Source organism: Meleagris gallopavo, chromosome 23 (assembly GCF_000146605.3).
Source record: "Meleagris gallopavo isolate NT-WF06-2002-E0010 breed Aviagen turkey brand Nicholas breeding stock chromosome 23, Turkey_5.1, whole genome shotgun sequence".
Taxonomy (NCBI): Eukaryota; Metazoa; Chordata; class Aves; order Galliformes; family Phasianidae; genus Meleagris; species Meleagris gallopavo.
The window spans coordinates 6,406,425-6,419,089 of record NC_015033.2 but is presented as its reverse complement, the minus strand read 5'-3'; the positions used below and the strand labels follow the sequence as shown (position 1 = coordinate 6,419,089).

General features: G+C 49.0%; 1 protein-coding gene across 8 annotated transcripts; it reads right to left on the bottom strand.

Moving 5' to 3' along the window:
- Positions 1-1,137: 1,137 nt before the first annotated feature.
- On the bottom strand, positions 1,138-12,003 carry SZRD1 (SUZ RNA binding domain containing 1). 8 transcript variants are annotated; one of them, XM_031556695.1, is made up of 5 exons: positions 9,770-10,004; positions 8,514-8,601; positions 4,768-4,817; positions 3,672-3,929; positions 1,138-3,049 (listed from the first exon to the last, which is right to left on the bottom strand). In XM_031556695.1, the coding sequence occupies exons 1-5, from the start codon at positions 9,874-9,876 to the stop codon at positions 2,947-2,949; spliced, it is 606 nt and encodes a 201-aa protein (XP_031412555.1). In that variant the 5' UTR covers positions 9,877-10,004; the 3' UTR covers positions 1,138-2,946. The 8 variants fall into 8 exon arrangements, with proteins under 8 accessions (XP_031412555.1, XP_031412556.1, XP_031412557.1 ...); XM_031556696.1 differs by having other exon boundaries at positions 3,672-3,926; positions 9,770-9,999; XM_031556697.1 differs by lacking the exon at positions 9,770-10,004 and adding an exon at positions 5,387-7,577 and having other exon boundaries at positions 8,514-8,530.
- Between the last annotated feature and the right edge of the window lie 662 nt (positions 12,004-12,665).

The following is a 12,665-nucleotide window of genomic DNA, read 5'->3' as shown; positions in this document are numbered from 1 at the left end:
CTTCCGGTGCGTGCTGAGCATCGCGTTTCGCAACTGCGCCCCCTGCCGGGCGGGAGGCGCACTGCGGCAAGTGATCAGTCTCAAAGCCTGGGGCGCGCTCTGAAGGCACGTTTTTCCCTAAATCACCTTAAAATAAAAACATTGAGAAAGGACTCCATCCTGCTCCTTCTCGGTTCAGCCAGCCCCACAGCCTCTCCTCATGCTAGTGAGCAAAGGACGGAGGGCAGCCCAGCCCCAAAACACTACAAAATCAACCCAAAATTCTCCAGTTCCCATCCTTAAGCTTCCAAGTTCTGCTTTTTCTTCCCAAGAGCTTAGCCCTTGTAGCCCAAAGAGGACAGACGTCCCTCATCTCATCCATAGCACCTCAGAACCACGGTGGGCATCCCTCAGGGTGACACAAACGCTGCCACGGCCAACAACAACCGGTGGATTTTTGGGGTTCCCCATTCTGGGATCCGGCAAAGCGACGAGACGGAAGCAGGCCGTGAAAAAGTTTAAACACATTTATTGAAAATACAATTTATAAAATGTTTCTCTGCATACTCGGGCGCGCTCTGACGGGGCGGCGGGAGAAGCTCTCGGCCCCACAAAAGAAGGCGCGTGCCCCGGGACCGCCGTCTCGCCCTGCCTGCAGGTCGGGAGCAGCCGCCACGGCTGAGGCATCGGCGCACGGTCAGTGCTGGAGAACAAGGTCGGGTGTGCAAGGAGAAGGGTGGTAGGCACCTGACGGACGGGAGGAGACATCTAACATTGGCAAGGTAGCGGGAAGCTACGCCAGGAGCTGGGGTTGGGGTTGTTGTGCCAGCTGCCAGCCTTCTGGAATAGAAGCTATCGAGCGATTAGTTAAGGAAAAGTGCGGTGACTACAGTTATTGCTAATGTCCTTCTCCCCTCCTGCTCCCACCCACCCCAAATAAATCAGTTTCACAGACGCCTCCAGCCTGAGAGGGAGCTCAGTAAGCAGCAAGATTATAGCTTCTAAAGCCACGGAGATGGGTTGGGATCCCGGTGGGACGAGGCTTCTGCCATTCCCACCTCGTCATCCTCCTTCGCCAGTCACTCAGGGCTCTGGGAACTCACGTGGAGGGTGACACAGGGTCAACGAGCCAACTGACATTCTAGCAGATGCCATCTCTTTTTTGTACACAGGTAGTTTTATTTTACCTTTTTTTAAGCCGTATTTCCATCCACGTCTTTCCAGATGGGAGTTTCCCATACAACATGGCATGGCACAGTCACTTCTGTTCAGTCAGAAGGCATCAGGTTTGCTCATTTACCACATCTGCCAAGCACAAAGCATCTGGCAACACTGCACCCGTACAGAATAATCCTCTGACAGCCAACAACAGTATTTTTTTCTAGGTACTGAGCACGCAGCAATCCGCCGGCCCGCGGCCATTTCAGCTGAATGAACAGTCGAGGTCCTCACACGACACGCAGAAACGCCTCCACGCCTGACGTCGCCCATTACATCCCCTCCAAGAAGAGCCTTAGTGTTCATCTAATCCCTGGAGACAGTAATATCAAGATAGGTCAGCTTTGTCTAGCGTGCATTAGGACAGACAGCACTGCGCACGGGGGAAGCATCCACGTTCAATAGCATCCTGTGACACACACCAGCTCCTCATGGCTCTTCTCCACCACCACCATCATCCTGGGAAGCTTTCATCCTACGAGCTGCCTGAAATCCTGTCTCTTCGTGGGAGCAGGAGCAGCAAGAGCAATCCATTCCCTGAAGCCCAGCGGAAAGCTGGCTGTTACCACCCACAGCGTACGACGATGGGGAGGTTTCCAGACTTGATTGAACACATTTTGTTCCCAATGTCTGTGATTTCTAGAAGCGTGTGTATCAGGTACAGCACCGGCTCGTACCGTAACAGAGATCAGAGCCTTCAGTCCATTGTAAGCCACTTCGGTTTCAACCTTTGGAGCAGCGGCCGTCCCGCTCCCCGCCATCACATCAGCCACCACGCAGGCTGGACGGAACGCAGCTCTTCACCATGGGTTCATCTCATGGAGCAAATGAGAGCCACGCAGCACTATTGCCCTCCTAGCCTGCACGTCCAGATGTCACAGAGCCCTAGTTCCCCGCAGATCAGCTCTGCTGCAAGCAGTAACCACACAGCAGGCATTTTCGTGGGATCTGTCTACATTCCCTTCTCCCCACATACAAAAAAGATGTATTTAAAGGTTTTTTTTTTCCCCTCAAGCCAGCAGAAAACACCAGCCAAGCTTTAACAGATGCAATACACAAACCAGATCATTGGACTCCACTGCCTCCCAGGCCATGGCAAGCAGAAAGGCTGGGCATCCCAGAGTCCAGTTTGCTTGGCAGTGGTAGAAACACAGAACGAGAAGCTAAGCTTGTCAAACCCTAACCACTAAAGTTGCAGGAATTCAGTGAAATTCCTTTTCAAACACTTAGCTACCTCTCTCAGTTAAAACAAACTAAACAGTTAAAACCCTTTCCATGCACTCCCTTGAAAGTCAATCCGATATACAAACAGAAAACAAAAGGAAAAAAATCAAAAGATATCCTTTGAAACAGAACTTGCTCTTAAAGTGATGAAGACAAAGTGTGTGTCTGGGGAGGCTTCCCATTTTTTTCCCTAAATCCCAGGTTACAAGTACAACAAACATTATTGCTGGCACTAGCTTGAACCAGAGTGGCACGCATGACTCTTTGCACCTGTCCGAGTCCTTTACCCTCCCCTCCCCTTTCCGCTTACAATGACTGGGGACAGCCCTCGTCAGTTTGCTGATCACAGTGCGTGGAGCAGGGAGGTCACAGTGCGTGGGGTTGGAGGTCACAGTGGGCAGAGCAAAGGGGATCACAGTGCAAGTAAACCAGGTAGTTCCCTTTGCTCAAGTCCATTTGTCCGCCACAGCAGTGCGACCCGTGGCGGCTGACCCTGCTTTCTGCAGCATCCTCTCATGCCCACGTTTATCTGCGTTGTTTGAAGCCTTGTGAACCATCGGGGCCCAGGGGCTGCCTAATCACATTATTGGGCTGTCTGACGTCCTCCGGCTGGGAGATCCTCGTTGGCCTGCAAGGAGAAAGGAGAGGACGATGCAGTGTATTTGTGGAATGGAACGTGTGTAATTCAGATACTCCTGTACTTGCTTTGGTGGAAAGCTGCAGGACAACCGTTGCAGACCTGCTGCATTTCTCCCTGGGATAAGGGAACACGACCAAAAATAAACTGATGCTTCATTTCTTTCCTGAAGTTTTCGAAGCCTTGTTCCCAAGTGGCCAAGACCCACAGTACAACTACAAAGGAAAGGCCTTAAACAACCTGTACTCATTTCAGAGTGCTTACTTTCAACTTTCCCACTTGATGACAGCAGCTCTTTCAAGCCTACTTTCTCTTTGCTGAGGTTTTATGTCGTGTCAAAGTTGCCTGCACTCCTCTCTATATCCCCATCTTGCTCTTTCAAGGAGTTAAAGTCAATAACCTTTATTGCCTTATCGGGTACAAGCACTTCCTTTAGCTGCCAAAAATCTGAACTGCAAGTTGCTGTTTACAAACAAAACACTCCTTTCTCCTTGGCTGGCCTCGTTTAATACTACAAGGAGCACATCTCCTCTTTCCCCTGCTTGGAAGGTATTTGCACAGAGCACGCACAAAGATGTCACTTTCCTGCCCGCAGTGCCAAGTCTGCTCTCACCTATCCAGAATGGGTTTCTCCTGCTCCTCTTCAGGGCTGGCGCTGCCCAGTATTCGTTTCCTGGCCTCGGCGTACTCTGCTTCCCTCTGTGCCAGGGACTTCACAGGGAACGCCGGTCTGGTGGTGGAGTTGGGGTTGCTGAGCACACCGTTGGTGGCCGGCCGCTTCAGGATCCGGATCTGTGGGGGGGGACCTGAAGGAACACTGTCGTCCTGAATCACGATCGGCACTTTAGGAGGAGATTTGGATTTTCTACTGCTTAAAAAGAAAGAAAAAAAAGCAACAAACACACGACATTTGATCAGTGCTTGTTTTTACCGCAAGCACGCTTTGCTTTTAATTCTGTATGTGGATTCCTCCCAGTCAAATGTCATTCCCATGACTAAGAGGCAGCCTGTAACAATTAGAGACCTTGTTGTATTTGTAACCCTAAACTAGAGGCAGGCAGGTTTGCAGATTAGCTCAGCAAGGGACAGAAAACACCAGCCTCTGATGCGTTCAACATCTTGAAACTCAACCAAAGGAGACACTGAGCAGAGATAACTTCACTTTTGATTTGATTCACCAAAGATTTTTCAAAAGAAAGTGTTTACACATCTTCAAAGGCATTGGTTTAAGCACTTTAATTCCACTCCTTGCCAGGCCTAGAGCCAGCCTTGGCCCCAGCCTGTTTTAATTCTCACTGACCCTTTTCTGCGTGGGTGTGGGAATCCTTGAGAAACAATACTATGACTCTAAGTGGTGTGCTAACAATCAGAAGGAAACAAAAATATGCATCAGAAGTGATTGGAAGTACCAGTGCTAGGAGGCAAGACACCCCCACTCCAACCCAAACAAGCAGGAAAATTAAGCCTTACTGATGCAAGACATGGTGAGCCAATTTAGGCTACAAGCTGCGATTACCTGATTCATTCATTTCCTCCTATGAGTGTCTTTTTCTTAATGGCTTCACCACAGCTGGAGCTACAGCCAGTCTGGGAGACAGCTCTGAAATAAAATCACTCCTAAGAACCTCTCCATTACTCTGCTACAGACCGGAGGGGCCCCCTGGTGGCACCACTACAGATCCCATTTCTCAACACCGTGCAGCAGTTACCTTTCCTTCTGCGTGATCTTCAGCTTCTTTTCCAATCGTCTGTCTATTTCCTACAGAGGAAGGAAGAAAAAATAAAAACATGAGGGCTCATCTTTGAGATCAGAGTAGGAATCTGCCTGCGAATGCCTTTTGTTTCCTCTTTGATACAGCGATGCCTCACTGCGAAAGGCAGAGACAGAACACCTCTCAACCTGAGCATGGCTTGCTAACCAAGAGGCAGAGGAAAGCAAAACCACTTCATTCACTGTACCCACGAATACACCTACACCAGGTTGAAGTTGCAGAGCGGGGCGGAAGGGCAGCTGCGAGGTGTTCATCTCCCCTGGAGAGCAATTTTCATTTTGAGAACTTCAGCTGCTAAGAAAGCTCTCTTATAGGCAGGAAAAAAAGCCCCAGAAACATTCAGCAAGCTGCTCCCGGATGGAGCAGGCACTGACACCAGACCTCCCTGCCAGAGAAACCTTGGAAGCAGCAGCTGGGACAACACACAGCAGCACAGACCTGGAGCCTGCAGCCACCCTGAGGACTAGCCAGCAGGTCTGCATTCCTGCTGCTTGCTGCAAGAACCCGCCTTCACCAAAATATCCTTGCCCTGCCCAACCTGCACCCAGAGACTCACCGAGCTGCAGTAGCCAGCCATGCTTTTTCCTCCTATGCCTCTCCTTTGCTTTTGCAACAGAGCTGCCAAGTCAATCAACACGTGGAAAGACATCTTCATTACCCTGAGAGCCAACTCTGTGGCTTTAAGCTTGCTGAATTCTGTCGAAAGCTTGCACCTGTCTTACACAAGGTGTTTACGTTTTGCACTTGGAGCAATTACACAAAGAAACTTTGCTAAACAGAAAAATAAAGCTGCCAGCCCCTCCAGTCTCTACGTAACCCATCCCAGCAAGATGCACCTCACTGTTACCTTTAGATTCCCATGACTGCAGACTGTATAAAAGAGCTTCCAGAACAGCAACGTGCTTTATTTAACTGTCAGTAAAGAGGGGAAAAAAGTACCTTGGAGTGTCCCAGTTTTACCATCTGATAACTGGTAATGCTGCAGGAAAGGTCAAGCTCCTGGCAGGATGCAGTCACTCTGCTTTTCAGGTCAGTTTGTTTGACTACACCACAAGCCTGCTGCCAGCAGACCTGCCCTGCTGTCAAGAAGCATGCACAGCCTGGTAAGGAGTTGCACTGCTCCACATCCTCACCACTACACTTCTGTGCAGTTACTCCCCAGTGAACAAGGAATGAATGCAAGCCATGACACACCACCAAAGCGTGGTGCTACTCATGGTCATGCAGCCCTCAGCACCCTCCATCTGGAAAAACACAGTTCTGAGTTGTTTCTGAAAGATTTTGTTGGGTGAGATGTTGAATTTTCTTCCCAGCTCTATACGAGGAAGCCACATTTGTTTCCTAGGAATCAAACACAGCATTGAGCTGAAGCCAAATCTCAATGAATCCCACTGCTGAGGGCAAACACACCTGCAGCTTCCTTCCCTTTCAAGAAGACTCAAATTTCAGAAGAAAATCCCACCCAACGTTGCTCAGGAGGATGGAGCCTCCTGCCCTCGTGGATGGAGGAATGGCCAACCAGGAAGGCAGCAGGGAAGCGGATATCCTGGCCAAGGATGGAAGTGGTTTCGAGCAGCTAGCAACAAACAATGACAGCCAAACCAAGGCCAGGGGGTTAGCTCATCTGTCTACCCTCCACCAGAAGAGGTTACATCCTACTATAGAACGCATTTTCAAACTTGAATACGTGGCTGTAACCCTCCAGAGCTGTCTGGAATGAAGCTTCTTTCAATACCCCTTCATAAATACCTCTCATGTTGGTGAGGGGTGTGAGGTGCAAACTCACAAAACTCCACTCATTCATCCACGAGGAGGATTTTTCCAGTGCCATACAGCAAATACAGAGATCAGAACCAGCACCTCAACCCCTGCACCCAATGTTGGCTGTACAACACACTGCCCACGGCACAGTGAGCCACAAGGAAGATCCAGTCCTGTTCTCTCTTCCCTTCCCAGCTATGCTTCTGCATTCCTGTAGGCTCTGTGAGTCAGTCCTGGGGTTAGTGTCACATTCTTTACCTCGGATGGCCAGATCCTGTAATTGCAAAGAGTCATTTCAACCCCATCACCTGAAAAACACTCTGATTAATGCGACTGTCACAGTGATTGAGTGCTGCTGGGCAGCTCTTCAACCTCTCTTGCACCAGGGACGTCCCGCCTACATTCTCTGCTGCCAGAATCTACAGCTTCCTCATCTAGAAAGAAACACAGCTTTAACTTACCTAGCATATGCAAGGGTATCCCAAGGAATACTTCAAAACCTACCATCAGTACACCTTAAATGAGTCCTTCACCCAGATTTTCACTTTCCTACAACTACCAACAACTTGGCACTTCTGCTGCCTCGCTCCTCTGGCAGCCATAACATGAGGAGATTGATTCTGTCTTTTCCTAAGCAGAAGCCACATCACTACAAACTCCTGATGCTTAACAGGATTGTACTTTAGTAGGCATGGTGGTGATGGGCTGACAAGCTGGACTTGATCTTAAAGGTCTTTTCCAACCATAATGATCCATGATAATTATAGGTATGAAGGAGTTCAAATCTGAAGAGCATTATCAACTCAAATGGGCAGCCCTTGATCACCAGAGCAACCCAAGGCATTAGTAAGAGGCACAGTTGGCAGCTCACAACAGGGGTCACGCTGCACACAACTAGAAGCTCCAGAAGCAGAAACAGCAGATCTGTTTGCTTGCTGATGTCATTCTGTTTGCACTGCTCTATCTCATGTTGCCTTGCCATCGAGCTGTGGATAACAAGATAAAATTAGGACCTGACTTATGGCACAAGTGCCAGAAGCACTACAACAAGCAAAAGGCATGCAAGCAGAGGAGGGGTGAGCCCACATGGCACTCAAGGACACCAAGCTGCACAGAAGCTGGGCAGGTCACGCTGTACAAAACCAGTTATTAATCTTCTGATGGTGAGAATGCATTAAGGAGTTTCTCCTAGCTTTCATTCCCCAAACAAGCATATTTATAACCAAAAGGTAAGCACCATTCGTGCCCCTGTGCTTTATAAACACCCTTCTCAAAGATTAGCAGGGAATCTCAACAAACTATTTTTAGTGCTATTATGTCTAGATGCTAAAAGGGACCCAGCAGACAGCACGAAGGAGACTCTGTTCTTTGACATTTAAGCTGCATTTGTAGATGAGGACGTAATGGAAGCTGAGCTCCAGTCCCATCACAACCAACTTTCCACCCCAGAAGAAAAAACCAAACAAACAGGATCAGTGTGCCTCCTGGAAAGCAGTTAGGTGAGGACTGCAAACAAACCTACTTAGACTCAGTCCTCCTGAGACAGACTCAGAGAATCACAGTTTGTAGTGAGGCACAAGCAGAGAACCCCAAGTTAACCCTGACTGCTGCCTCAAGCACTTGGTTGGAATAACTCTGGTATGTCAGATATTTATAAATAATTACCCCTCAGACAGTTGCCTGCAAAAGATCTCCAGATCTCCAGACCTCTGAAAGGCAGCAACTCCAAGCTGGGGGGAAAGGAATAACAAAGCAACTGCTGGCATTTTTTTTTTTTTCTCTTCAGGTATGCTGAGTAATTTTCACAATGCCTCAGCACAGGCAAAGACTTCAGCTCCCTAAAAATCCCTTACACCAGCAGGATTTCTCCCCTCTGCCTCCAAAATCCAGTTACTTTACAGAAATCCAGAGGAGATACTCACCAAGTGGGCCACACTGGAGCTCAGAACTGCCACTGATAAAGGAAGCTGCGCTCTCTTCAAAAGCTGATAACATTTCACATACATAGCTCTGGAAAAACATTAACCATGCTCTTTGATGTATTTGCTGAGGACACTTCTGAATACAACCTGCTACCTTGCCAAAAAGCTGAGCGTGAGATCAAACCCTGAAAAGAGGGAATGAGTCTGGAGCTGCATCCTCCCACATCAGTGCAGTGGGAGCATCATCCACTGAGCACAAGCAGCACTAGGTACCCTGAAAACACCTCCAAGTGAGAGCAACAGCAGATAATCCCCAGGTAGCAAACTGACTCCTCACTAGCTACTCATTCCTTTCCTCTGGAGATATATAAGTCTTCTGTTAATTACTAGAATTTCCCAATTCCTGAGGCTAGTGGGAGTCAGACTGCTCCATTAATTAATCTGCCAAGTTACTCTGCTTATAATAACCCTGGCAGTGCACCGTACCCAACGCGATGCCAAGAAAGCCACAGATGCCTTCAGCTGCGTGGCATCTATATCTTCCACAGGTAGGTGATGCTCCTCAGCAGCTACAAAACACGGGAATATTTAGGAGCAAGCCTGGCAAGGGTCCTTTCCTCAGCCAGGCACACACAGGGGGAAGCACTGAAGAGGGCTGCAGTTTCTCCTCCCTCCCCACCTTCATGGTTCGGTGGCACAGGCAGATGCTCACCAAGGTCGTGCTGCTGAAAGTGGCAGCAAACAGGGACTGCTACCAGGTGATGCTGCCTCACAGCAACATCCCATTGCAGATGCTGGCTTTATGACATACGGAGCTTGTTTGTTCCTAGCCAACGAAGCTCTTTTCTTATCAGTCTCTGCTTGGGCAACGCTGAGCAGCAGGAACAGAAAGTTTTGGTTCCTAGTTTCAAGAGTTTTAACCAATTACAAATACCTAAAGTAAATATTCAGTAAATATTCACAGAAATCACAGTGAGCCTGTCCCCCCTCTCAGTGCTTCCTGACAGCAGAAAACACCAGTTATCCTCAAGGCTTTTCTCCAAAGCACAGCCCTACCCTGGAAGGAAAGTGTGCCAGAGCCCTGCTGACTTGTCCTCCAACCACACAAGGAGTTATAGCAGGCTACACGGGCTGGAGGTCACAGCATTATGCTCCGAAATATTTCCCTTTTGACTTCTGTGTACTTTGATCACATTTAGCAACCGAAGAAACACCAGCCAAAACCCAGATGCAGCCCTTTGCAACCAATGATTCACCTGCCTCTGCTGAAGGGTGAAATCCAAAGCAAGAAGCCCAGCCTGCTCCCAGCTACCACTTGGGCATCGACCTGTGCAGAGAAGGCAGAAAGGAGCTCAGCAAGCATCCTGGAGCACAGCAACACCAGCAGATGATCCCCATACCCACACACACCTCCAGCTCAATGTGACCCCTGGGTACAGGGTTTTCACTCCAGTTTTGAAGTATGGCTTCCCATCTGAAGTGTAATGATTGGTTTAACCAGGTAAACAGGCTGAAAAACATACCTCCCTTCTGTGATTTCCCTCTTCCTGGGAAGGCCACGCAACAGAGAAATGAGCAGTGCATTCAGTCGTATTTGTGTTTACCAACCCAGGCTGTCTCCTTGATGCCTCACACTTTGATCCTGCCACAAGTCTCTTAGACAACCCCAGACAGCTCACACACACCAGTTCCCCCTCTAGAACTCACAGACAGGCAAAACCTCTCCATTTCAGACTTTTCAAATACCTGTACGCCAGGCAGTTGTGCAACACAGAGCCTTGTTAGCCAGGTCTGCTGGCCTCACAAAATTCTGCTGCATCAGCTTGGTACAAAGAACTCACATGTAACATCCCCCACGCCTGCAAAATTCCTGGGGTAGATGAAACTAATGGAGCAGAGGTTTCTGCTTAATGTATGGTCACACAGGGTGGCACATACCAAACGAGCTGCTCCTTGAGCTGGCAAGCACTGGGTAATTCTGATGACACAGAAAACTAGAAGACAAACAGAAGCTGCATTAAGAAAAATAAATAAAATCGAGTATCTTTTTTATAGCTACTTTGACTGCCCAAGACCAAAAGAGAAGCTGTATCAGGTATTTTGGCTTTTCCCCTTTCAAAGGGCACCAGCATCTCTTCAATGAATTAAGGTCTCAGTGCTGCTTGTAAAGTCAAACCTACAAAAGCTACATGTGCTGCCATAATGACTAGTGAAGCCACAGCAACTCTGCTCAGCCCAGAACTGCTTCTTGCTGAGAAGCACCTTCTTCAAGACCTGGAGTCTTACTGATTTAGGAGCCTAGCACCAAGAGCCACACATACAGAGGGAAAAATGAGCACTAAATATCTCAGCATCCTTTCTGTTCCGTAGAACACCCTCAGGTGACTTAGCAGGAAACTACATACCCAGAACCACGGATCTCCCTTTGCTACATTTCTCCTATTTCCTCAAATATGTGCTGAAAGGACTGAAGAATAACTAGTCAGGTTCACAACTGCTTACAGCGTTCAGAATATAGTTAAAGCTGCTCCTCGGAATGCTAGGTTTTATCTTTAACATTTACTGCAGATCCCTCTGGACCATGGCTATCATATCTCTAAGTTAGGCTCTGTTTCTGACCCATGCCAGGTAAGATATAGGTGAAAGAAACCAAAGCAAACCTCTCACGACAAAAACAACATAATGATTACAGTGACAAACCAACTTGTAAGCTCTCCCTGCACACAGTTTTTTCACTTTCAATAGAAAATCCACCCCACTAAAGCAGCACATCTCAAGCCTGCTCACTGCAGCAAATTTGTCACCAAGAAAAGCAGGTGTGTCTCAAATATATTTCAACTGCTAACAACTGACGTCAGTCACGCTGTCTGCTCCCCTTCCTGCACTGTTCCCCTTTTCAAAATCTGCCTCTGGCAGCAATAATTGCTGTAGTGACTCAGAGAGCCCCCAGCAGCACCCACTTGCTTCAAGCAGAAAGCCAGGAGAGGGCAGGTCCACGTCCCCGCAGGTCCATCCCAGCTTTGACTTCCTGCAGCCATCAGCAGTGGCTGAGATCCTCCTTCCTGCAGGCTGCAGCATGACCTTTCTAAAATATCTTGGCTGCTAGAAAACAGCTTCCATGTCTTCTCTTGCACAATAATAACTCCTGCTGGAGACAGCTCAGTTTTCTCCTTGCTCCATGTGCTTTTACAGGCACCCAAAGCCTGGACAACTGCAAAAGCAGCTGCAAGAGTGGTGTCAGCTACTAGAGAAATGTCTGCTCCCCACTGAGTGGCATAAGTATAATGTTTCTGCAGCCTGGACTTGCAGGAAAGGGGTATCAGAAAGGACAGGCGATGAGATTTCCTTTCTAAGGGCTTTGAAAGAACACCAAAAGGTACAAGCTGTGAAGACAAACAAGACAGACAACTGGTGCCTGGGATTTGAGCAGCCCTGCAATTTTAAACCATTACTCTAGGCCTCAGCTATTATCAGCTCCCAGACACAAGCGATGTCTCTTAATGAAGCAATTTAATGAGCACTTGAATTAACTCCTCCATCCTATGCGAGGTTTCCCATTATCACAGGATCCTGGTGCTAGCAGCAGAGCCAGCCCTCCCTGGCACCTCACAGAGGTGAGGGCATTGGATTACAGCTTCTATTTTGCCCCCACCCCGCTCCCCAGCTGTAACCCAATTCCTGCAGCAGCCGCTGACCAAAGCCAAGCTGCCCTCTTGCTGCAGAGCCAATAGTTACAGCGTCCTTCTGCCCTCTGAGCGTCAACGAGCCCACAAAACTCCCTACAAACAGCAGCTCTCAATCAGCAGAAGCAATTCCCTTTCTCAGGCTATGGAGTAGCAAACTCCCTGCACACCATTTGCCCACGCTACTGTAAAAATTACTGATTTTATTACACGAGGGAAGCGTGCAGAACCATCTGCAGCCTCACAGCACGTCAGGACCCAACCACAAGCCATGAGGCGGCCTAACGGAGGCAGAGGGCCGCCCAGGAAGAGCCCCGAGCTCCTCACCGCGCTCAGGGCCGTACCAACAGCCCCAGGAGAGCTGAGGCAGCACGCTGGGCCAGGCCCGAGGCGAAGCAGGGCCCAGACGCCGCGGTGCGAACCGGGCACGGCTCCACAGCCCTGCCGCAGCCCCGCGCCGCACAGGCCG

Bases quoted from the DNA above. Each gene is read 5' to 3' on its own strand.
- SZRD1 (XM_031556695.1), bottom strand. From the start codon at position 9,876: ATGCTTGCTGAGCTCCTTTCTGCCTTCTCTGCACAGGTCGATGCCCAA. The intron at 4,818-8,513 runs GTGAGTATCTCC...CTTCCTCTGTAG, and splicing joins GCTCCAGTGTGGCCCACTTG to GAAATAGACAGACGATTGGA. The intron at 3,930-4,767 runs GTAACTGCTGCA...TTTCTTTTTAAG, and splicing joins AAGATCACGCAGAAGGAAAG to CAGTAGAAAATCCAAATCTC.